The sequence below is a fragment of the Nipponia nippon genome, unplaced genomic scaffold (assembly GCF_047370975.1).
Source record: "Nipponia nippon isolate SJK-2023a ecotype South Korea unplaced genomic scaffold, ASM4737097v1 scaffold_34, whole genome shotgun sequence".
Classification (NCBI taxonomy): domain Eukaryota; kingdom Metazoa; phylum Chordata; class Aves; order Pelecaniformes; family Threskiornithidae; genus Nipponia; species Nipponia nippon.
The window spans coordinates 3985071-4008792 of record NW_028262352.1 but is presented as its reverse complement, the minus strand read 5'-3'; the positions used below and the strand labels follow the sequence as shown (position 1 = coordinate 4008792).

General features: G+C 42.7%; 1 protein-coding gene across 1 annotated transcript in view; it reads left to right on the top strand.

Moving 5' to 3' along the window:
• Positions 1-21017, top strand: part of LOC104021535 (protein Hook homolog 3) — a 105248-nt gene extending 84231 nt beyond the window's left edge. The window contains exons 17-22 of the mRNA XM_087770978.1: positions 6046-6080; positions 6808-6890; positions 14248-14348; positions 15305-15409; positions 15540-15611; positions 20143-21017. Of these exons, the coding sequence (XP_087627104.1) occupies positions 6046-6080; positions 6808-6890; positions 14248-14348; positions 15305-15409; positions 15540-15611; positions 20143-20283 (537 nt within the window). The 3' untranslated portion in view covers positions 20284-21017. The remainder of the gene's footprint in view (positions 1-6045; positions 6081-6807; positions 6891-14247; positions 14349-15304; positions 15410-15539; positions 15612-20142) is intronic.
• Positions 21018-23722: the final 2705 nt, after the last annotated feature.

Genomic DNA, 23722 nt, shown 5'->3' with positions numbered 1-23722 from the left:
ACATTTTAATATTTAAAATAAAGACATTGTCACAGGATTAGTGTGGGAACACAAATTCTAATCTTCCACTGAAAATTTTATTTGCCACCTCCCTTATTTGAGAGTAGAAGCTATAGAGCTGTCCTGAAAGCAGTGATTTCTTATTTAGAAAAATGCTCTTAAGAAAAAACTTATAATTAATTTTAAAATGGGTCTATACTGTTATGTCATTCCATGATATTCTTTGCTGTCTTGGTTACAGGTCAAAATTAAATTTTTCAGGGTGATTAAAATCTGGATATACTCCTTGCATGTTTTGTGATAAACAGACTCAACAGAATCTTTGATCTTTGGCATCCTTAACAGGAGCACCGTTTAATAGTGTCCAGTTGAGTGGAACTCTTATTTCTAACACTATCACTATCATTTTGATGTAGTAAGTCTCAAAAAGATAAACTCAATTGATATTGATTCTGTGATGCATGTACGAAAGGCTGAGAAATCTTAGGGCTTCCTCAGTGGTGCAACAGCCTAAGTAAGTTTTTCCCCAGGGCTCAGTATTGGGGCCGGTCCTGTTCAATATCTTCACCGATGATCTGGATGAGGGGATTGAGTGCACCCTCAGTAAGTTTGCAGACAACACCAAGTTGGGTGGAAGTGTCAATCTGCTGGAGGGTAGGAAGGCCCTACAGAGGGACCTGGACAGGCTGGATCGATGGGCCAGGGCCAACTGTATGAGGTTCAACAAGGCTAAGTGCTGGGTCCTGCACCTGGGTCACAACAACCCCATGCAACGCTACAGGCTGGGGGAGGAGTGGCTGGAGAGCTGCCTGGCGGAAAAGGACCTGGGGGTGTTGGTTGGCAGCTGGCTGAACATGAGCCAGCAGTGGGCTCAGGTGGCCAAGAGGGCCAATGGCATCCTGGCTTGTATCAGGAATAGTGTGGCCAGCAGGACCAGGGAGGTGATAGTGCCTCTGTACTCGGCACTGGTGAGGCCGCACCTCGAGTACTGTGTTCACTTTTGGGCCCCTCACTACAAGAAGGACATTGAGGTGCTGGAGTGTGTCCAAAGAAGGGCAATGAAGCTGGTGAAGGGTCTAGAGCACAAGTCTTATGAGGAGCGGCTGAGGGAGCTGGGGTTGTTTAGCCTGGAGAAGAGGAGGCTGAGGGGAGACCTTATTGCTCTCTACAACTACCTGAAAGGAGGCTGTAGTGAGGTGGGGGTCAGTCTCTTCTCCCTAGTAACAAGCGACAGGACAAGAGGAAATGGGCTCAAGCTGCACCAGGGGAGGTTTAGGTTGGATATTAGGAAAAACTTCTTCACCGAGAGGGTTGTCAGGCATTGGAACAGGCTGCCCAGGGAAGTGGTTGAGTCCCCATCCCTGGAAGTATTTAAAAGAGGGGTAGACGTGGTGCTTGAGGACATGGTTTAGTGGTGGACTTGGCAGTGTTAGGTTAACGGTTGGACTTGATGATCTTAAGGGTCTTTTCCAACCTTAACAATTCTATGATTCTATGATTCTAATTCAGTCAGCTAAGTCTCCGCCTTTCTCATGCTCTCATAAACATTCCTGCCTTGTTAGCCCAGTGAGATCAGAGCATCGATATTTTGGTATTGGCATGAAGAATAACACAACTTTACTGACATGCTGCTAGTCTCTCAGAAAAGGATCTTTGTTGCTCTCAGCTCCACTCTGGCAAGAAGAGTTGTGGGAGATGAAGGCAAATCATGGTGCCACTGAAAATCAAGAGGAAAACCTCTGTTTATTTCAGTGGAATCAGGATTTCACCCTGTCTTGTCAAGGAATGCATTTAAATATGCTTGAAATTAAGGATTAGTCAATAAAGACAGAGGAGTTTTTAGCAGTTCCATTTGACAAGTTTGATTGTAATATTGCTAAATTTAACATTTTCCTGAAAACTTCTGATGATGTTTCTTAAAATGCACCTAGCCTATTATATTTATGTACCAGAAAATGAAACTTCACTTCTACAGTTTAGGAACCCAGAGAAAGCATTTATTGATAAGACAGGTCATTTTTTTTCTCATGAGTTTTGTTATTTTCAGCAGTTGACATATAAAGCTTTGTTTTGTGATTTACTTTTTGAGCAATGTGTTTATGAAAGCTATTCTCAGATGTGGAGAGTATTGTAAATAATCTCAGTCTAATCAAATATACCTTTATTTATTGTAATTTTAAATCTGGCCCTGTTTGAGGCTTTGGTTTAGACAGTGATTTAAGATATGTCTACAGTGCACTTAAAGGACTGACTACAGATGACGTAGGTATAATCCGAGCTGGTTTTGCTAGTACCAAAAACATGCCAGCACAGGTTTTCACATGGAACTCTACAGCCTGCTGTGGGTACCAGGCAGAGCTGAAGCTCATGATGTACCAGCTGCATTCCTAGCTTCAGTATAAATTTAACCACACCAGCAGTGATATATAGGCACTACCCCCATGGACCTATCTTGTTGGGTTCTGAATATTCTGAAATGTAGAATCACAAAATACTTTAAGTTGGAAGGTACCTTTAGGGGTCTGGATGTCTGGTCCATCTTCCTACTCAAAGCAGGGGCCAACCTTTAAATCTTTTAGGGGAAATCAGGCCAGATGCATTAGCCCAAGAGAGATGAGGCTGCCACAGCTCCATGTCTCCAGGTCCAACCAATAGCGAGGCTGAAGATGTATTCCCTGTAAGCACATGCACACAGAGCACACATATATACCACACATGGCTGGCCACACATATCATGGACAGACACACAGAGCACTCACATGAACACAGACAGCACCAATGGCCTCATCCTGCTCCCCTCTCTGGCTGAGCAGGATAGAGGTCCACTAGTACAAATATATGTATATATGTATAATGTGTGTGCCTTCAGCAGCAGGGCTCAGACACTCAGTCTGACCAGTAGCTGGCCCCTGGATCCCAGTCTCCCCAGTTGCTGGCACCCAGACATAAGAGCCATTGAGGCTGCAGGCCCACTCCAGTTGCTGGTGCAGTGGCCAGGACTCCTCTAGTCCCCTGATAGTCAGTCTCGCCCTTAGAGACGCACACACATTCCTGGTTCCCAGGTCACTTCACCTACACACTGGCTAGTCCAGCTTGATATTTGCTAGCAATCACACACTCACTCACACAACCACCATACTTGCTCCAATTGCTGACACTATGGGCATGCAGGTGCTCTGACCCCTGGTCCCACTCCAGTGGCTGGCACTTGATTTCACTCACTCTGGTCTCTCTAGTTGCTGGCACCCAGGCACACGAGCCCCTGTGACCTGTGGTCTGACTCCAGTCACTGGCACTCAGATCCCCATGCACATACATGCACACAGAATAGAGTTCCTCACCCAGGGAAAGAGTTAGAAATGGAATTTAATAAAATAACACAGACTGTGCTGATCAGGTACATGGCATGGCCAGACAAGTGTACTGACCAGCCACTGTTTACATGCGACTGGCCCATTTTATCTCCATACCCTCTATTTTCCCACACTTGTTCCTCCCCAAATCACCTAAACCCCTTCCTTTTCCTGCCTTTGGTTCCTCCCCTAAACATCCCATAATAAGTCCTGTGCAATCCCAAAATGGTCTTCCCCATAATGTGTCCCATACCCCTAGGCAGCAACCCCCCTCAGTCCAAAAGGTGCTCCAGCATTGACTCATCTTGATGGATTCCATGCCTGGACCATGGGGCTGATGCTCTCCTGGGACAGCCCTGGGAGAGGACAACAGGGTGTCCCTTCCTCTATGTAATTTGTTATTATATTTCTTAGAAAAACTGGAAAAGGGAAAAAGCAAGGGGCCAAAACCCACAGGTCCATAGCTACTGTAAAGTTCTGTAACTCTGAACTCAGTGGAGTCACTGAGTTATGTTACCTCCTTGGTCACTTGGGTTATTTTACCTCCTACCCTCTTTATTCATAGTGTAAAAGATAATCCAACTTTAAACTAATCAAACAGCACTACCCAGGAATGTGATTAAAAACTATATATTTTGAAGTGTTTAAACTCCAGCTAAAAATTTTTCTTGGATTGCATACAAATTGTCTGTATTGGCTTTGTGTTTAAACTTTTCTTGAAGGAACATGGAAAGTGAGAACAATGAAGTAAATTTGATGATTTTATTTTGTATTGTGAGAGTACTCTGGAGTATCAGTCACAGACTAGGACTCCACTATAACGGGTACTGGACAAATGCAAACCAAAAAGGCAGTCTCTGAGTTAAATATCCATATTAAATGTCTTTTATTTAAACCATGTGAAAATAACACCAATTCAGAGTCTCTCCACCAAAATACATGTATCTCTACATGTTGATTGCAGCCCAATAGACTACATATTGTCTGCTGCTTTGCTACTGTTGTGGTTTAATCCCGGGTAGGCAGCTAAGCACCACACAGCTGCTCGCTCGGTCCCCCCGCAGTGGGATGGGGGAGAGAATCAGTAAAAAGTGAGTAAACTCATGGGTTGAGATAAAGACAGTTTAATAGGTAAAGCAAAAGCCCCACACGCAAGCAAAGCAAAACAAGGAATTCATTCACTACTTCCCATCGGCAGGCAGGTGTTCAGCCGTCCTCAGGAAAGCAGGGCTCCATCACATGTAATGGTTACTTGGGAAGACAAACACCGTAACTCTGAACATCCCCCCCCTTAATTCTTCTTCTCCCAGCTTTATATTGCTGAGCATGACGTCATATGGTATGGAATATCCCTTTGGTCAGTTGGGGTCAGCTGTCCTGGCTGTGTCTCCTCCCAACTTTTTGTGCACCCCAGCCTACTCGCTGGTGGGGTGGTGTGAGAAGCAGAAAAGGCCTTTACTCTGTGTAAGCACTGCTCATCAGTAACTAAAACATCCCTGTGTTATCAACATTGTTTTCCACACAAATCCAAAACATAGACCCATACAAGCTATTATGAAGAAAATTAATTCTATCCTAGCAAAACCAGTACAGCTACTAATGGGACTTCAATGTTAAAATTAGTTTTCATAACATCAACTGCTTTCCTTTGAAATTCTGGTTTGAGTATGATGTTTGTATATGTGTGAACGTGGAAAAGCATTCATATACTTGAACACAGTATAGTTAATTTTTACTATCTTTCCTAAACTCTCCAGAAAATGTGACAGGATGAAACTGTTAATGAGAACAGAGAAGTAAAAAAAATGTGCATGTCTGGAAAAAAATGCATAGTTTTAAGCTTTTCTGTTCATGAGTTACTAAATAGTTTCTTCTGTTGGTTGCTGTTTTTGCTTTATGCTAATATGTCATCTCTGTTTCCTGGCATGGTTTTCTGCTCAAGGCTATTGTGAGTATGGCTTTCTGTTTACTTAACACTACTTTTACTTTATAGGCATTTATGGTTTTGAGTTTAAAAGATGCTCACTGTATATAAAGTGAGTTTATAATTAAACTAAAATTTACTTTGAAGCTCTCTACCACCACCACCCCTGCCAAGAGCTTATTCAAATATGACTTGGCCAGAAATCAGAACACCATAAGGTGTATTATATTTTCATATTTGTAGGCAAAGAAAGATGTGAAAACAGAGAAAAGCAGAGCAATTGAGGATAAAATTTCTGCTGTGCTCTGGTCAGTGGCACTCTACTCCATCTAATTTTTGTGGGGACAGAATTTTACCTCGAGTCTTTATGTAAATTTGCTTTGATGCATTGGACAGCTCTTCAAGCAAATTTTCCACTATCTAATTTTAAATAAATTTGTTGAGTCTAATCTACAAAAGTACTGAATCACAAAGCAATGAGAACAACTGAAATACAATTTTTTCATTAATGGATCTCTCCTATATTGATCCAATTCCAAGAAAATATTTGTGAAGTTATAAGGCATTCTGATTTTGGGAAAGTCCACAGATATCAAGGAAAGGACAACTACTACAGAAAACTGCTATACAATTATGACCTAAAAATGGGTGAAATTAAATGGCTGTGTTCTGGTTATAATTGTGAAATTATATTTTTTAATATAACTGAAATGATACTAAGCACCATAATATATTAAAATAACTGACACATTTAACTTCATATTTTAGTCGCTGCTTCTGCAAAAGAAACTTGAAGAGCATCTGTAAGTAATAAAGCTTTCCATATTTTGCTTGCCATATGAAATGATCTGCTTTCCATATGCTTAGCAGGTGCTTAGCCATTAACAGCAGTGGGAAGGCAATAGTGCATTTGGAAGATATATAAAGAAGAGAAATGCAGATAGCTCAGGAATATGTAGAGAATCTGTTATTAAGGCATTACTTTCATTTCTTATGGAAAGCCTTTGCCAAATTAAAAGGAGTTATGAAAGAGCCACCATTTTCTAGTGGTTAGAAAACTTTATTTAAAACTGTGTAAAGCTTAGTTAAGAGGAATAATTAATTTTGTTCTGAGGAAAACATTTTAATATAAACAATAATTAGAAAGCTTACTAGAAAGTATAGTCTCTCTATAACTTTGGGGGGGAAGCCATTCTTCCCAAATCTTATCACAGCTGTTGATATTATACACTTCAAACATGCTTTGTACATTTTATTGTAAATTCTAAAGTAAGTATATAATTCTGGGCTGAGAATGGAGCTCTGTGGTTTTATAACTCTGCATATATGGTAATGCTTTTTAGTATGTTTTATAACTGTTCCCATAGACATTGACCCACTTGTCATGTGTCCTCATGCCTCACAGCCAAGACAGCTGTACTCCCAGAAATATACCATACTTTGATGGTTTGGGTTTTTTTATCACTTAATGTTCGTTCAAGAGGATACCAGTATTGGAAAAATAATATGTGCTTCTATGGTTTGTAACAGTGAGAAGCTCCATGAAGCTAACAATGAGCTACAGAAGAAACGAGCTATTATTGAGGATTTGGAACCAAGATATAATAACAGTTGTGAGTTTTCTGATATGCGCTCCATTTCTTTTAACTGCAAAATGTTTTGCATGCAGGGAATGATCTTTAATTAATATGTCATTTAATATCTATAAAAGCTGTAAGAAAAACGAAACGTATGTTTCAAGTGGTAGCAGTATGTGTGGTGTTAATTACTCTGAAAGCTATAATGACCAAAACCATGCTACTAATTCTTAAGATGTAGCAGATCACATTTGAGAGCCCACCGTGGCAAAGAATGATCATCTGTCATTTAAACTCAGTTGTTCACAACTGTTGTTTTCTGAAAATAGTATTATGTCTTCAAACATCTTATGTTTAAAAGTCCTTGTTGCCGTCTCCATGTTATTTTAACTCCCAATATATGTTACATCAATATGTTTTCAGATTACAGAGTGAAATTCTGCTATAACTTGAGAAAGTTTTTGGACACTGGTCAATGAGAATGTACCTTTTGGGCCATTTTGGTCATATCACAGCAAGACCTCAACACCCAGTTGTAAATGACTGAAGGGTACATCACTGATTACTACCAGCATTTGCCTTTTTTATACTGACTAATCTTGGTAAATAATACATTGTCTCTTACTTTCGTCAAGTAGCAATGTCAGCTTCTCTTGGAAGCACCAAAGCAAGTCTATTCATGAAATCATAGAATCATAGATTCATAGAATCGTTAAGGTTGGAAAAGACCCTTAAGATCATCGAGTCCAACCGTTAACCTAACACTGCCAAGTCCACCACTAAACCATGTCCTCAAGCACCACGTCTACCTGTCTTTAAAATACCTCCAGGGATAGAGACTCAACCACTTCCCTGGGCAGCCTGTTCCAGTGCCTGACTACTCTTTCAGTGAAGTTTATCCTAATATCCAACATAAACCTCCCCTGGTGCAACTTGAGGCCGTTTCCTCTTGTCCTATTGCTTGTTACTTGGGAGAAGAGACTGACCCCTACCTCACTACAACCTCCTTTCAGGTAGTTGTAGAGAGCAATAAGGTCTCCCCTCAGCCTCCTCTTCTCCAGGCTAAACAACCCCAGCTCCCTCAGCCGCTCCTCATAAGACTTGTGCTCCAGAGTCTTCACCAGCTTTGTTGCCCTTCTTTGGACAAACTCCAGCACCTTGATGTCCTTCTTGTAGTGAGGGGCCCAAAAGTGAACACAGTACTCGAGGTGCGGCCTCACCAGTGCCGAGTACAGAGGCACTATCACCTCCCTGGTCCTGCTGGCACACTATTCCTGATACAGGCCAGGATGCCATTGGCCCTCTTGGCCACCTGAGCCCACTGCTGGCTCATGTTCAGCCAGCTGCCAACCAACACCCCCAGGTCCTTTTCCGCCAGGCAGCTCTCCAGCCACTCTTCCCCAAGCCTGTAGCATTGCATGGGGTTGTTTTGACCCAGGTGCAGGACCCGGCACTTAGCCTTGTTGAACCTCATACAGTTGGCCTGGGCCCATCGATCCAGCCTGTCCAGGTCCCTCTGTAGGGCCTTCCTACCCTCCAGCAGATCAACACTTCCACCCAACTTGGTGTCATCTGCAAACTTTCTGAGGGTGCACTCGATCCCCTCATCCAGATCATCGGTGAAGATATTGAACAGGACCGGCCCCAATACTGAGCCCTGGGGAACACCACTCATGACCGGCCGCCAACTGGATTTGACTCCATTCACCACCACTCTCTGGGCTCGGCCATTCAGCCAGTTTTTTATCCAGCGCAGAGTGCACTTATCTAAGCCATGAGCAATCAGTTTCTCCAGGAGAATGCTGTGGGAGACAGTGTGAAAGACCTTACTAAAGTCCAGGTAGACAACATCCACAGCCTTCCCCTCATCCACCAAGCGGGTCGCCTTGTCGCAGAAGGAGATCAGGTTGGTCAAGCAGGACCTGCCCTTTCATGAACCCATGCTGGCTGGGCCTGATCCCCTGATTGTCCCGTACGTGCCGCATAATGGCGCTCAAGATGATCTGCTCCATAACCATCCCCAGCACCGAGGTCAGGCTGACAGGCCTGTAGTTCCCCGGATCCTCCTTCTGACCCTTCTTGTAGATGGGCGTCACATTAGCTAACTTCCAGTCAGCTGGGACCTCCCCGGTTGACCAGGACTGCTGATAAATGATGGAAAGTGGCTTGGCAAGCTCCTCCGCCAGCTCCCTCATTATCCTCAGGTGGATCCCATCAGGCCCCATAGACTTGTGGGCATCTAGGTGGAGAAGCAGGTCGCTAACTGTTACCTCTTGGATTATTGGGGCTTCATTCTGCTTCCCATCTCCCAGCTCAGGGTCCTGAATACCCTGAGGATAACCACTCTGACTATTAAAGACTGAGGCAAAGAAGACATTAAGTACCTCAGCCTTCTCCTCATCCTTGGTGGCGATGTTTCCCTCCGCATTCAGTAAAGGATGGAGATACTCCTTGGCCCTCCTTTTGTTGCTGATATATTTGTAAAAACATTTTTTGTTATCCTTCACTGCAGTGGCCAGTTTAAGTTCTAGCTGGGCCTTTGCCCTTCTAATTTTCTCCCTGCATAACCTCGCAACATTCATGTAGTCCTCCTGAGTCACCTGCCCCTTCTTCCAAAGGTGGTAAACTCCTTTTTTTCCTGAGTTCCAGCCAAAGCTCTTTGTTCAGCCAGGACGGTCATCTTCCCTGCCTGCTCATCTTTCGGCACATGGGGACAGCCTGCTCCTGCGCCTTTAAGACTTCCTCCTTGAATAACATCCAGCCTTCCTGGACTCCTTTGCCCTTCAGGGCTGCCTCCCAAGGGACTCCCTCAACCAGGCTCCTGAACAGGCCAAAGTCTGCCTTTCTAAAGTCCAAGGTAGTGGTTTTGCTGACCCGCCTCCCTACTTCTCCAAGAATCGAAAACTCTGTCATTTCATGGTCGCTGTGCCCAAGACAGCCTCTGACCACCACATCACCCAGCAGGCCCTCTCTGTTCGCAAACAGCAGGTCCAGCGGGGCACCTCCCCTGGTTGGCTCGCTTACCAGCTCTGTCAGGAAGTTATTTTCCACACACTCCAGGAACCTCCTAGACTGTTTCCTCTCTGCTGTGTTGTATTTCCAGCAGATATCTGGTAAGTTGAAGTCTCCTACGAGAACAAGGGCTAGAGATCGTGACACTTCTCCCAGCCACTTGTAGAATGCTTTGTCAGCTTCCTCATCTTGGTGGTCTATAACGGACTCCCACCAGGATATCTGCCTTGTTAGCTTTCTCCCTGATCTTTACCCATAAGCACTCAATCTTATCATTGCCTTATGGTCTGGGAAGACTGAAATATCATTTTGGTATTCATTAGAAGAATCACAGAATCATTTAGGTTGGAAAAGAACATTAAGACCATCGAGTCATAACACTGCCAAGTCCACCACTAAACCATGTCCTCAAGCACCATGTCTACAGGTCTTTTAAATACCTCCAGGGATGGTGACTCAACCACTTCCCTGGGCAGCCTGTTCCAGTGCCTTACTACCCTTTCGGTGAAGAAGTTTTTCCTAATATCCAACCTAAACCTGCCCTGGCACAACTTGAGGCCGTTTCCTCTCGTCCTATGACTTCTAACTTGGGAAAAGAGACCGACCCCCCACCTCACTACAACCTCCTTTCAGGTAGTTGTAGAGAGCAATAAGGTCTCCCCTCAGCCTCCTCTTCTCCAGGCTAAACAACCCCAGCTCCCTCAGCCGCTCCTCATAAGACTTGTGATCTAGACCCTTCACCAGCCTTGTTGCCCTTCTTTGGACGTGCTCCAGCACCTCAATGTCCTTCTTGGAGTGAGGGGCCCAAAAATGAACACAGTATTCGAGGTGCGGCCTCACCAGTGCCTGTGCGTGTGCACCTGTGGCCTGCACTCTGATGCCAAAGGGATTGATAAGAATGCATTAGCAATTTCAGTTGTAGCATACCATTTGGCTGCCTTTGACTCCAGTTCATATTGAAGTTCTAGCATGTCTGGCATGGCAGCACTCAGTGGCGGCATGACTTCGTTTAGGCCCTGATAGTCTACTGTTAGTCTCCACTCTCCATTAGACTTTTGCACTGGCCATATATATAGGGCTGTTAAAAGGTGAGTGAGTCTTGCTGATCAGTCCTTGGCTCTCCAGTCGACGAATCAACTTATGGATGGGAATCAGGGAGTCCCGGTTGGTGCGATAGTGCCTCTGGTGCTGTGTTGTAGTAGCAATTGGCACCTGTTGTCCTTTGACCCTCAGCAACCCCACAACAGAAGGGTCCTTCGAGAGACTGGGAAAGGTGGACAGCTGTTTAATTTCCTCCATCTCCAAGGCAGCTATACCAAAAGCCCACCGGTACCCACCCAGTGCCCACCGGGTCCTTGAAATACCCTCTTCTGAGGTAGTCTATGCCAAAGATGCATGGAGCCTCTGGGCCAGTCACAATGGGGTGCTTCTGCCACTCATTCATGGTTAAGCTCACTTCAGCCTCCAATACAGTCAGCTGTTGGGATCCCCCTCTCACTCCAGAAATACACATGGTTTTCGCCCCCTTATAGCTTGATGGCATGAGGGTACACTGTGCACCGGTGTCCACTAGAGCCTTATACTCCTGTGGGTCTGATGTGCCAGGCCATCGAATCCACACAGTCCAGTACACCCGGTTGTCCCTTTCCTCCACCTGGCTGGAGGCAGGGCCCCTCTAGTCCTGGTCATAGCATTCGTTACTCCTCGTAAATGCAAATCAAAAGTCCCTTTATTAAGACCGGAAGCAAAATCAGCCCTTCTACTCTGTCTGGGGAACTGCTCACTGGAAACCGGAGCAGCAATTTTCCTGGAAGAACCCCCTTGTGTCATTGTTTTTCCTTGCAACTCACATACCCGTGCCTCTAGGGTCAAGGTAAATTTTCCATCCCACTTCCTCATGTCCTCTCCATGGTCACGCAGGCAAAACCACAGGGTGCCAGGTGATGTGTACCCTCAATATCCTCTCTCTTGAGCAGAAGAATACTGACTCCTAATAGCTGAGGTACTGGTCCGTACAAGTGGGGAGTAGGACCTATCCTCTTTGAGTTGCTGGACCTCCCAGGACAGTTTCTTCACAGTCGAGACGAGGGAGGAAAAGACACTTTCTTCATATTCCCGGAGTTGGCTAGACATTTCATCCACCAATGGTCCCTCTTCATCTTTCCAGGTCATTACTGCCAATGAGTTTGCGTGTGATGATGGTGCACTCTGTACAAACTTACACCACATGGGTTGTGTGCACCGGACTTCATCTGGATCTTTGGATAACTGCTCGTTGTCCAGGTCACCATAAATCACCTCCAGCACAGCTAATTCCCTCAGGTACTGGATACCTCTCTCCATGGTGGTCCACTTGTCTGGGTGACATATAACATCTTCCTTGAAGGGATACCTTTCCTTCACGCCTGACAGGAGTCGCCTCCAGAGGCTGAGGACTTGTGCCCCTTTTCCAATCGCTTTGTCAATGCCCCCTTCCCTAGAAAGGGATCCCAGCTGCTCGGCTTCCCTACCCTCTAATTCCAGGCTACTGGCCCCATTATCCCAGCATCCAGGTGACAACGTGCTCGCCTGGACGAAGACTGAAACCTTTTCGCATATTTCGCAGCTCACTCAGGGATAGGGATTGGGTGGTTTCTGTCTTGTTTAAGAGTTCTTCCCCTTCCTCCTCTTCTCCTTGTGACGGCCCTGCTTTTTCATCATCCCTTTCTAAATGACCTGACTTTGTCTCAAACCCTTCATTCCCCACATTAGGCGCCAAAAAGGACTGTCGCGGTTTAGCCCCAGTTGGCAACCAAGCACCACACACCTGCTCGCTCACCGCCCCCCGGTGGGATTGAAATATAATAATAATAATAAATTGTAATGAAAACAACAAGAGAGAGAGAGAGAAACAAAACCCAGGAAAAACAAGTGATGCAATCGCTCACCACCTGCTGATCAATGCCCAGCCATTCCCCGAGCAGCAGTTGCTGCCCCCCGGCCAACTCCTCCCAGTTTATATACTGAGCATGACGACATATGGTATGGAATAGCCCTTTGGCCAGTCTGGGTCAGCTGTCCTGGCTGTGCCCCCTCCCAGCTTCTTGTGCACCTGGCAGAGCATGGGAAGCTGAAAAGTCCTTGACCAGTGTAAGCACTACTCGCCAACAACCAAAACATCAGTGTGTTATCAATATTATTCTCATCCTAAATCCAAAACACAGCACTGTACCAGCTACTAGGAAGAAAATTAACTCTATCCCAGCCAAAACCAGGACAAACCACAGAACAATATTACACGTTACAAAATTCCACATTTTAGAAAACAGTAAGACAACTGGAGATGAAGTTCAGGAGGTGAGTAGTTGATGAGTATGTAATCCTTCCATACTTAACATGCCTCTGTTGTGGGGGGAAGGGCAGAAAGGGGCCTGGTTTTCTGAGTCCCTAACCTCTAAAATTTAGAGCATATTCAGACTTCTCTGATTGGCTTGCTTGAATTGCAAGTTGTTTGTGAAAAACCTTGGGCTGAGCTTCTGTCTTAATATGACAAAAACAGTTAAAGTAGTTATACTTCTTCCTGTCTTTCCATGAATAGGATAAATGGTGTTTGGGTTGTTTCTTTGGATTCTTTTGACTAGACTGAATTATGGCCAAGAAGTTTGTGCCAGAATTATACAAAATTTTGAAAAACAGATTCTATAGTCTTGATGAATACCTGCAATTGGTTCTGTAACAGATCAGCAGAAGAAATCTTACCCATTCATCATCTTAGTGTTTTCCTTATGCTTAAGAGAGAAAATTGTAAATAAGACAAACGTAAATGAAAATTGAAAAATGAGGTTACAAAATAGATAGATTAAGAGTTGTCAAATATTTATCATTATCTGAGAACCAGACACCAATGTTACATACTATTTTATCGATGGTGACAAATTTGTTCTTTCTCTGAGATGCAAGTAGGTTGTATAGCTTGCACAAGTAGTAGTGGTTGGGACATTCTTAAATCAACACAGGAAATGAGATGTACGGTGAAACTCTCCTGTTGGTCTGCATCACTTCTTGAGGATGATGTGAATAAAACATAATTGGAGTGTTTTCATGTCACAGTTTTGAAGAATTTTGTTCATTACTACCTTTGGGCACATATGAGCAAGAATCTTGTTTGTCACTTAGGACTGTTAAACTTCTGTTCATTTGACCTACAATATACCATTTTTCATATGCATTTCTGAGGTTTTGAATTAAACTTATTGTGTCCATTGCATCAATAAGCATTTTTTCATTCCTTATGTAAGCTTTTCTTAACTGAAATAAAGTCCTAGCTGTGGGTTTAATGTCTGTTTAAATGCATGTAAATAAATTTACTGTAATTATTTTATCCTCTAATCCTGACATAAAGCACTCAAAATTGAAGAATTACAAGAAGCTTTGCGGAAAAAAGATGAAGAAATGAAGCAAATGGAAGAACGATACAAAAAGTATTTGGAAAAGGCCAAAAGTGTAAGTGTCTGGGTTCCAAGTTAACAATCCTTCCCTAACAGGCTGTACCACATTTTTACTCTGTAGGAATAAAACTAAATTTAGTATCTATACTTGTGACTACTATCTAACCAAAACCCTTTGTACTACTTCTGTACACATATGTACCCCAGTGATACAGATTTATATTACAGTTACCCAGACAAAGCTCCTGAAGAGTCACAAGTGCCAGTGGATAACACAAAGATGGTGTTAACCCCTTCCTGATGTTATGATAACCTGTTTCTTGGTGGAAGTTCTTCCAGTGCCACATAAGAATGTAGTTAGTTGTTCCCCTCATCTTACTTAGTGGCAGAAACTTTATCACACATGCATTGCCATGGATTCTTCTTGGCTGTAGCAGAACTTTCTAAAATTTGCATTACTGGTACTCCAGATCCCTGAATCACAGCCTCTTTCCAGATAGAAGTAGTCCTTGAGTTCACAGTGAGGAGTGAGTTGAGGGGTAACAGATAGGTAATCCTTAGCTATAAAGAGAAAAAGGCTTCAAGGAAAAGTTTCACATGCTCTGGCCCCATGGAAGTGCAGAATGGGGGTAGGAACTGCTTCCTTGTGTCCAAGATAGTGAACCTCCAAGGTCTTGCTTCCTCCTATCAACACTTTTGTTTGACAATCCTGTTAGAGCACATTTCAGATGATGCGTGACACTTCATGATTGTTGTTTAGAGATAGTCTCCATCATCCTGGTTGACAATTTAGAGCCTCTGTCTTATTAGGGGAGAGATGTGTTTGTATTATATGTCAGCCTTTTAAAATTAAGCATTCTTTCGTTCAACATTTTAAAATGTCATTTTACTTTATTATATTGACATGTTTTAAGTCACTTCTATGTCTCTTAATCTGCCTTATGTGGTTATAAGGCCTTGATGCCTTTTCCAACATTGAATTAAAAACAAACTGTGGTTTTCCTCTCACAGGTTATCCGCACCTTAGATCCTAAACAAAACCAGGGTGCAGCTCCTGAGATTCAGGCACTGAAAAATCAGTTGCAGGAACGTGACAGAATGTTCCATTCATTAGAGGTAATAATCTCCATGTTTCCCAGTAGATCTTTTGTGTTTCCTCATTTTTTGGTATAGACTGTGCTTCTCTAATATTTACTGTTCTCTGCAGTTAAACAATTTTAAGTATATGGGGTTTGTTTTGTTTTAGAAAGAATATGAAAAAACAAAGACTCAAAGAGAAATGGAAGAGAAGTTTATTGTTAGTGCCTGGTATACTATGGTAAGAATCTCCAAACTTAAAAACGATAAAATGGTTAATCTTAGTTGTTTCTGTGGTGTTTATCAAGGTCTTCATTTATTTATAATATTTTTGTGTGTAAAGTATTTTCAAATATATATGCAGATGAAAGCATTCTCTTTTAGTTATCATTATATAACAGTTAACCCCTAGTGGAAAACAATAAACTTGTAAAAGGCTTGACAGAGTTCATACTGAAAAACAGCAAAGTAAACCTCAGTTCAGAATATAGAAACCAAGGTGGTTGTTATTTTCAAGTTTCAAAACCTGAAGCATTACTTTGTGAGGGGGAAAGGAAGCTTCAGTTTTCTTTTTTATAATTTCAGACCTCTAGTTATGCTGTCTTCTAATACTCAAATTCATTTTCTTCTTTGGCCCCTCTCCAATCTTCTGCTTGTTTCTATTTCATTAGACTGACAATGCAGGTAGTTTTGTGATACTCTTCTTGTAGCATTTACCAAGCTATATTTGGTTCTTTCATTCTGTTCACTACATATGAAAATGGGTGAGCACAGGGTCAAGCCTCACTTTTACACTATTCAAAGCATAAGGGAACTGTATATTAATCACAGAGTGTTGGACCTTTTTGCAGGGAATTGTTAATCTTCAGCAAATGTGTTCAAGACTTACTTTTGATAGGGTGTGGCTGTATATTGGGTTTGCATGGCAAGGTTTTGGTGGGGGGGGCTACAGGGGTGGCTTCTGTGAGAAGCTGCTAGAAGCTTCCCCTATGTCCAAGAGAGCCAATGCCAGCCAGCTCCAAGACAGACCCGCTGCTGGCCAAGGCTGAGCCCATCAGTAACGGCAGTAGTGCTTCTGTGATAACATATTTAAGAAGGGGGAAAAAAACCTGCACAACTGCAGCCAGAGAGAGGAGTGAGAATATGTGAGAGGAACAACTATGCAGACACCAAGGTCAGTGAAGAAGGAGGGGGAGGAGGTGCTCCAGGCACCAGAGCAGAGATTCCCCTGCAACCCGTGGAGAAGACCATGGTGAGGCAGGTTTTCCTCCTGCAACCCATGGAGAGACCACAGTGGAGCAAATATCCACCTGCAGCCTGTGAAGGACCCCACACCGGAGCAGGTGGATGTGCCTGAAGGAGGCTGTGACCCCGTGGGAAGCCCACGCTGGAGCAGGCTCCTGGCAGGACATGTGGCCCTGTGGAGAGAGGAGCCCACAGTGGAGCGGGTTTGCTGGCAGGACTTGTGACCCCATGGGGGACCCACGCTGGAGCAGTCTGTTCCTGAAGGACTGCACCCTGTGGAAAGGACCCGCGCTGGAGCAGTTCATGAAGAACTGCAGCCCGTGGGAAAGACTAACGTTGCAGAAGTTTGTGGAGAACTGTCTCCCGTGGGAGGGACCCCATGCTGCAGCAGGGGAAGAGTGTGAGGAGTCCTCCCTCTGAGGAGGAAGGAGTGGCAGAGACAATCTGTGATGAACTGACCACGACCCCCATTTCCCATCCCCTTGTGCTGCTCAAGGGAAGAACGTAGAGACTTCGGGAGTAAAGTTAAGCCCGGGAAGAAGGGAGGGGTGGGGGAAGGTCTTTTAAGATTTAGGTTTTTTTTTTTCATTATCCTACTCTGATTTTGATTGGTAATAAAATTAATCTAATTTCCCGAAGTCGAGTCTGTTTTGCCCGTGATGGTAATTGCTGAGTGATGTCCCTGTCCTTATCTCGACCCACGAGCCTTTCGTTATATTTTGTCTCCCCTGTCCAGCTGAGGAGGAGGAGTGATAGAGTGGCTTTGGTCTGCACCTGGCATCCAGCCAGGGTCAACCCACCACAAGCTGCTTTGAAACTGCTCTCCTGATAGGGGTCCCTGACCCCCCTATAACATGCATCTGTTTCATCATAGAGGTTAAATCATTTCACTCTGTCTTCCCTTGGAAGAGTTTCCTTCTTGCTGTTTTATGTTCCTGCTATGTTCATTAGTAGGAGAGTAAAATGGTGTTTAAACAGAGCATTTGAATCTTTTTGGTATTGAAGGCACTTTCAGGTGACCTGGTGCCCTTTTCCAACTACATAATGTTAGTCCCAATAGTAAGCAGAAGACAAGGCTAAGCTGAGAGATATAGTTCAGTAGCCCGACTCTCATGTGGACAAAGATGATTAGTGATAGCTTCACCTGCTTCTTCCTTTTAGTTAGTCTTTGATTTTATCCACAGCCCACCATAGCTTCTATCATCTCATACTGGTCAGGGTCTTCCAGTCAATATGCAATTTCCTTCTTTTCCCTACCATTCAACAGTGGGAATATTTCATAGCTCCTAGGTTCTGCTAAAGACACAGATTCTCTCAGAAACAGAGAATCACAGAATAGCTAAGGTTAGAAAGGCCTTTGGAGATCATCTGGTCCAACCACCCTGCTCAAACAGGGCCACCTAGAGCCAGTTGCCCAGGACCATGTCCAGATGGCTTTTGAGTAGCTCCAAGTATGGAGGCTCCACAACCTCTCTGGGCAACCTGTTCCAGTCTTCAACCACCCTCACAGTCAAGAAGAGTGTTCTTATGTTCAGAGGGAACCTCCTGTGTTTCTGTTTGTGCCCATTGCCTCTTATCCTGTCACTGGGCACCACTGAAAAGAGCCTGGCTCTGTCCTCTTTGCACCCTCCCTTCAGATACTTGAGCACATTGATGAGATTCCCCCTGAGCCTTCTCTTCTTCAGGCTAAACAATCCCAGCTGCCTCAGCCTCTCCTTGTATGAAAGATGCTCCAGTCCCTTAATCATCTTTGTGGCCCCTTTCTGTACTGTCTCCAGCATGTCCATGTCTCTTTTGTACTGGGGAGCCCAGAACTGGACGCAGGACTCCAGGTGTGGCCTCACCATGGCTGAGTAGACGGGAAGGATCACCTCCCTCGACATGCTCGCAACACTCTTCCTTATGCAACTCAGGATGCTGTTAGCATTCTTTAGCACAAGGATGCATTGCTGACTCATGTTCAGCTTCGTATCCACCAGCACCAAAATATGCTCCCACCACTTCTATTAAGTTAGTATTTTCACAGAGGGTGAATATAATTATCATCTATCTGGACTTCTGTAAGGCCTCTGGCATGGTCCCCACAATATCCTTCTCTCTAAATTGGAAGGATATGGATTTGATGGGCAGACTGCTCGGTGGATAGCAAACTGGCTGCATGGCCGCATCCAGAGGGTAGTGGTCAATGGCTCGATGTCCAGATGGAGAACAGTGACAAGTGGTGTCCCTCAGGGGTCTGTACTGGGACCAGTGATGTTTAATATCTTCATCAATGACATAGACAGCAGGATCAAGTGCACCCTCAGCAAGTTTGCAGATGACACCAAGCTGAGTGGTGCAGTCGACACGCCTGAGGGACGGGATGCCATCCAGAGGGACCTGGACAAGCTCAAGAAGTGGGCCTGTGTGAACCTCATGAGGTTCAACAAGGACAAGTACAAGGTCCTGCACCTGGGTCAGGGCAATCCCCAGTACCAGTACAGGCTGGGGGATGAAGGGATTGAGAGCAGCCCTGAGGAGAAGGACTTGGGAGTACTGATAGACGAAAAGCTGGACATGAGCTGGCAATGTGCTCTTGCAGCCCAGAAAGCCAACCATATCCTGGGCTGCATCAAAAGAAGAATTGCCAGCAGGTCGGGGGAGGTGATTCTGCCCCTCTACTCTGCTCTGGTGAGACCTCACCTGGAGTACTGCATCCAGCTCTGAGATCCTCAGTACAGGAAGGACATGGACCTGTTGGAGCGGGTCCAGAGGAGGGCCACAAAAATGATCAGAGGGATGGAGCACCTCTGCTATGAGGAAAGGCTGAAAGAGCTGGGGTTGTTCAGCCTGGAGAAGAGAAGGCTGCAGGGAGACCTTATTGCAGCCTTTCAATACTTAAAGGGGGCCTACAAGAAAGATGGGGATAGTCTTTTTAGCAAGGCCTGCTGCGACAGGACAAGGGGTAATGGTTTTAAACTAAAGGAGGGTAGATTCAGACTAGAGATAAGGAAAAATTTTTTCACGATGAGGGTGGTGAAACACTGGAACGGGTTGCCCAGAGAGGTGGTAGATGCCCCGTCCTTGGAAACATTCAAGGCCAGGCTAGATGGGGCTCTGAGCAACCTGATCAAGTTGTAGATGTCCCTGCCCATTGCAGGGGGGATGGACTAGATGACCTTTAAAGGTCCCTTCCATCCCAAAGCATTCTATGATTCTGTGATAACTGAGAAGTACTCTTCTAGCTCAACTTCTGGGAGGGGGTGTGTGGCTTTCCAAAAGGTTTGTCATAGCACCATGTGTTCATGTGTAGAAAAAGACCTGGCACATTGGGAGTCCTTTTTCTCAAGAATTTCTGTAAAGTTGCATGATGATAAAAAGTGAACTCATTGAAAAGGCTCAGGAAGAATGTCTTAACCCCATTCTTGAAAATATAATGCTTGAAATTCAAACCAGGTTAGCTCATATTTGTGAAGAAGAAATAATAAATTGTAAATGAGTTGTTCATTGTTATTTATTAATATTCACTGATAAGTTTCTCTTTATAGGGAATGACTCTACATAAAAAAGCAGCAGAAGACAGACTGTCTAGTACAGGCTCAGGACAGTCCTTCCTGGCTAGACAAAGGCAAGCCACAAGCACAAGGAGATCTTACCCTGGTTATGTCCAGCCAGCAACAGCAAGGTAAAGAAGCCTTGCCTTTAGAAAGAAAATTGCCCTGTGATCCAGGCCACTTCTGTTGCACATGACATTTCTGGAAACTCAGCCAGTATCCTATCTTTTTGTCCCTTGTAACCACTGTTATTTCTCAGTTCAAAAAGGGGTTTTATCATGGTTTCTCATTGTTCTAATGTATTTTGTTCATGTTTTTTGGAGTCTCTGTCACTTACTCTCTCTGCCTTTTTGATTGTGCAAAAGTTTTGAAAAAAATCTAGAAAAATGCTGTATGATAATGGAGTCTTTAAAATTTCTATGAAGCCTTATCTCATATGAAAAGCCTGACATAGGCTGTATAGCAAACAAATTTGTCACAGTTGATATATTTGTGCCTACATGTATTATTATCCTATAATGTTTTGTGAAATGTATTTGCAGCCAAAAAACTTAATATTGGCAATGAGAATAGCCTAGCTGCATCCTTTGCTATCTTATTTAGGATGTTAAAAAAAGCAGAAAGCAAGCAACCCCCCCCAAACAAAACCCTAAAACAAAAAAAAAAACAACCTAACCCCCCCACCCATCTTCTACATACAGAGGTTGCTCCTGTTCTTGATGCTTGGCATTTAGTAGGGAAGTGAAATTTTTGCAGGCTTTCTTTTATTCTTCCCTAAAAATGGTTCCTATCTGCTTTTGTTTATCAGCTGCTGTTATGTTTGCTGACAGGTGAAAGTTTTCAAATCGTTTGTTCCACTCATGTTGAAGTTTGTGCGTGTGTGTATGCACATATAAATAAATAAATATAAATATAAAAGAAAGTTTTAAAATATTCAAAATGCTTTAATATGCTACAGCATCATTCATTTAAACAAATGCATTTATTTTAAACTTTTGTATTTATGGACTAACAGTACATAATGGATCAATCCATCAAGGTCCAAATGTGTGGTGTGGAGGTTAATGTAGTCAAATTGTTATCCCCTACTAAAAGATCTATTTTTAACATATTAATTCAGAGGATGATTATATCAGTTGCCTTACTAATGGTACTAGCTTCTTGAGGCAAGTTTCTTTGTTGCTAACTGTTGAAAATTGACTGTTGTTTATTGTACTAACTTTTAAACATGTAACTGTCTAATAATGTCTCACCCTTGCAGCACCTTTTTGTTGGTCAGTGGAATGGATGAGGGTGCCTATTATTAATTTAGGCTCTGGTCCTACAAAGTTCTGAGCATCCCCTGAGTAATTCTTAACTCCCCCTATCATTTATTTCAAGTAATCGATGGTGCTGGACACAAAGCACATCTGATCATTGGTTGTAATACATTCGCTCAGGGGAGAGTTTCATACACATGCATTTTGTGGCAATTTCATCTTAAAGAACTTTTTATTTAATCTGTTTTGCTCCTAATATGCATAGTGTAGTTTATAAATTTATCTTTTTTACATTATTTTAATACTTTCTCCAGTGAAAGCTTTTACTTTTGATATATCCCTTCAGATAAAACGCACAATAGCTTTTACTTTAACCATCCCAAGATATATTTTAATCTACACATACCATGGAAAAGGCAAAGGATCATTTAAAACCAGCATGCTTGAATAGGTATAGATGAGTGGCATTTATAGAAACTGTTTTAAAGCACCAGATGTTCATATCAAATCCAGGCTAAAAACTTTCATTCAATATGTGTTTGAAGAACTTTTACCCTTTTTCATTTGCATTTTTTTTCCAGCAATGCAAACAATGTCTTCTGAAGTCTTATCACTGATGTATATGTTTGTCTACTACAATTGCTCTTTGTGCAAAGGAGCAAATATAATAGTTTTTCTGAATGAATTTAACATTCTTGATGACAACACAGCATTTATAGGAAAAAAACCAAGAATATTTAAAATTATCTTTTTACTTTTGGCTGGCTGGCTCTTCTTATCTGTTACCAAACTGTCAAAATCAATTTGTGAAAGAAAGGGATACCAAGACTTTAATAGAAGTTTTTTTGAGAACTTCCAAATTTGTAGAAATTCTGTATTCCCCAGAATTTGTGTTACATTTAAACCTCTAAAAGTATGCTAGGACTTTGTAGAAAATTCTCTAAATACAGTCTGGTTAGTTCCAGAAGGTCATTTATTCTATGTTTTAATGGTAACCTATAGGATTTTGTTCTTTGTTCTTAAGCATTCACTCTTAATATTTGTTGCACACATCAGTTACTGTGTGTGGATAGTCCTCTTCAATGCAGGTGGTGAGCATCAGTGAACCTTCCCTGTAACATTTCTGTATTGGAAGGATTCAACTTCATTACTTTTCTGTTAAGGAATCTTGCTAGTTATGTAGCTTTGGAAATAATTTTGGTATTAGAAACAGAGTTCAGAGTGTGATTTCAAGGAGTAAGCAGCTGTATGGATGAACTACCAGTGAGTACTCTTTCTTTTTCATATCTTCAGTAATAAAAGGATATAAGCAAAAAAGCTGAAAAAAAGATTTTCCCAATACAATAACTACTTATAAATTTTTGGAAGGGTTTCTTATGGGGCACCAAAGACTAATTACATCAAAATTATAATGATTAGTTATTAAATCAACATTATGTGCTGTCCTGATAAACTTAGAAAAAGAAGAGAGAAAAAGAAAGAAAGAAAGAAAGAAAGAAAGAAAGAAAGAAAGAAAGAAAGAAAGAAAGAAAGAAAGAAAGAAAGAAAGAAAGAAAAAGAAAAAAAAAAACCTTCAGGGAGATATTAGAGATAAATGGTGAATAGTTCATAAGAGCACATACTGCCATTCCTAAGTACTGTTCCTGGGCTCTGGCTGGCTGAATCTTTCCCAGAGATTGGCATTAAATACCAATTAAGGCTAACAGTTAAACACGCAAATGTGTTTACTGTCCATCAGCTGGAGCTTAGTTTCTGATCTTCAAGAATGTATGCAGTCCAGTTTGTATACTTCCATGAGGAGTTGAGGTACTATTGTATATATAATTACGAATCATAAAAAAGAATATTAATGATCCCTGTTTTCCTGATAGCAACACTTAACACTTGTATCATGCCATATATTTTCCAAGTGCTCTATAAACTATAATAATCTAATGTAAAGGTAATATGCAAAGGAAAATATCAGAGCACACAGCTATAAATATTTTAAAATTAAATAAGTACATATCAACTCTCAGGTACTTTTATCTCCTTGGAGTTAAGCAATTGGGAATCCTTTGCAATTCTGTTGTCACCTGGAGATGGTAATAATACTTGTTCTGAAAGTTGTCTGAAGCTTTCTATTCAAGTAAGGAACACTAGCAATTTTATATTCATTAGAGTATGAAAGAATTAATGTTGACTTTTTCTGTTGCTGTTTTATGAACAGCTTAACTTGCACATACCACAGCATTGTCAAGAAAATTCAAGAGGGTTTTGGCAATTTTAATGGTCCTTGTATTTGATGTGTGCCAATAGCTTTTGCATTTTCTCAG